Source organism: Alosa sapidissima, chromosome 18 (genome assembly GCF_018492685.1).
Source record: "Alosa sapidissima isolate fAloSap1 chromosome 18, fAloSap1.pri, whole genome shotgun sequence".
Lineage (NCBI taxonomy): Eukaryota > Metazoa > Chordata > Actinopteri > Clupeiformes > Clupeidae > Alosa > Alosa sapidissima.
Genome location: NC_055974.1, coordinates 22427464 through 22429963, shown reverse-complemented (window position 1 = coordinate 22429963; position 2500 = coordinate 22427464). Strand labels below are relative to the sequence as shown.

The following is a 2500-nucleotide window of genomic DNA, read 5'->3' as shown; positions in this document are numbered from 1 at the left end:
TCCCCCTAGCGTCTGTACGTGTCGATACGTGTGCGAGCCGTCGCTCGGTCTGAAGCTCTTTTCCTTTTCTTTGCATCTTCCGTCAAGGGGTTTCGCTGCTTCTTCGCCGGCTCTGCCATTATACACACGTTTGCAACAATCGCTAGCCGGGTTTCGTTAGCCCGCCTCTGTGCTGGGGATGCAGGATGTAAACTGATCCTGCTTCTCGCGATGTCTGACTTTGTGAGACTTAAGGTCGCGGGTAGGATACACCGAACTTACAAGCGGGATATTCTTCCTATAGGCAGTAGAGGCGGGCGAGAGAGTCTTCATTCGCCCTGTAATAAGTCATTTAACCATATACCGACTTACGAAGATGATTAATTAACACGAAAACGTTGCCTGATGTCACTTAACTGCAGTGCCCAATAACCCAATGAATCAGAATCAGGTCGTGCTTTAATCCTAAAGAAGAATAAAGAAAACAAATGCATTCCCATGTATAGCCCTCACCTGCTTATTAACCTCCTAGCTGAAGACATTTTGCAAAATCAGTGTACAATCTAGTCAGGAAATTATGGTATCACACATTCATTTAGGTGTCTTTGATGGCCTGTAAGCAGCTGCCATATTTTAGCAGAAAAAGTAAATGGAACATCTGGTGTTATCTGGTGTTGAGCATTTTAGAGTACGTTGAGATTTGCTCTTTGTTTTCTCAGCTTCTCTGATTGAGGGAATTGGTAAAGGTTGCGGACAGCCTGAAAAATGTTAGTCTTGATAGTCAAAAAAAATCTTATAATGTAGGATGATGTAAGAGTATATCATCTTCACCGCCTGTCAGATCTAGTCAGCCTGGTGTTGTTTTCAATTTTTACTTTTTGTAAATGTAAATGCATGTAGTATTAGGAAATGTAAATAAATGTAGTATTAGGAAAGTCACCCATCTTGTATGTGTAGGATACGCACCATACTTTTGTTTGGTTCATAGCACACAGTTTAAATGCTGTTATGTGTGTGGTTAATGACAAATGTTTGTGCTTAAAACAAGGGAATATCCCCTATAGACTTACTATTATAGACTACTTGTCTCTCTAGTTCCATTTCTTTTCGTCATGGTAACTCGGAGCCCAATTGAGTTGTGGTATGGACTTAGCTGGCTCCCATGGTTTGGCATCATGCGGCAAATAATTATGGCCGACCAAAGCTGAGCCAAAGTCAATCGCTAGTACCCACTGAATAATATTCTCACAGGAATCTCTTTAGTACGACTTTCTCAGGACCAAAGTCTGTGATATCAGGAAGAAACACTTTAGAGTTCATGGGGGTGGGGTTGCTTTTCCTATTGCTATTTTTGGCTAGTTTGTGTCTAACTCCCAAACTATCTGTGGAATGATTGGGGTTAGGAGTTTGGATGAAACCCTCTCACTTCATCTCTCACAGTCTTGCGTTTTGTGTGTGTGTGCGTGTGTGTGTGTGTGTGTGTGTGTGTGTGTGTGTGTGTGTGTGTGTGTGCGTGCGTGTGCTTGTGTGTGTGCGTGTGCGTGTGTGTGTGTGTGTGCGTGTGTGCGTGTGTGTTTCCTTCGTTCCTCAGGGCTATGAGGAGGAGGAGGCAGCGAAGGACGCATTTGACGTGAGCCTGACAAAGAACGCCCAGGGCCTGGGGATTACCATCGCTGGATACGTGGGGGACAAGAACTCAGGTGAGCACACACATACTCGCGTACCTGTCCCCCGAACTCCACACACACACTTAATTATTTACCATGCCCTTGTGCTTAACCGAAGGATAAACACTTTGATATGTAAATTGGCTTTCGTAGCAGTGCCTTTGTTATAATAAGAAGGCAACAGTATGGACCCTGTCCTCTGCTGTTAAGAATAGGGGATGTTATTTGTCTCTCAGGTTATTGTCTATGAGCCAAATGCTCTACTTATAACAATATAATATATTAATATATTAATATATAATAATATATACAGCAGACAGACAGACAGACGTGAGAGACAAGAGAGAGAGAGAGAGAGAGAGAGAGAGAGAGAGAGAGAGAGAGAGAGAGAGAGAGAGAGAGAGAGAGAGAGAGAGAGAATGGAGTATGAAGCCAGTTGAACTTGAGAGAAAAGTTGGACTGAAGTATCCAGTGTGTCCTCCTTCTGTGCCCCAGGGGATTGTGGGATTGTGGGGGTGTACGGTGCAGATCCCCTCTGTTCTCCCTCGCCTAGTTTTCATTTCTCTGCCTTGATCCCCTCCCAGTGCTGTGCGTTTAACCTCTGATGCGTGTAATATCCTGTTGCAGAGCCCTCTGGTATTTTTGTCAAGAGCATCACGAAAGACAGCGCAGTGGAGCAAGATGGCCGAATTCATGTCGGAGACCAGATCATCGCGGTGAGTGGTCTTGAATGTTCTAAACAGTTGAGATGTTTAGGCTCAATTGAGTTGATTAGCTGCGGTGTGCGTATGTGTGTGTGTGTGTGTGTGTGTGTATGTGCATGTGTGTGGGTGTGTGTGGGTGTGTATGTGTGT

The 2500-nt window shown here is 44.3% G+C and overlaps 1 protein-coding gene across 1 annotated transcript in view; it reads left to right on the top strand.

Moving 5' to 3' along the window:
* Positions 1-2500, top strand: part of LOC121690324 (multiple PDZ domain protein) — an 89894-nt gene that overhangs the window by 24514 nt on the left and 62880 nt on the right. The window contains 2 exon segments of the mRNA XM_042070809.1: positions 1571-1679; positions 2274-2362. Coding sequence (XP_041926743.1) covers positions 1571-1679; positions 2274-2362 — 198 coding nt within the window.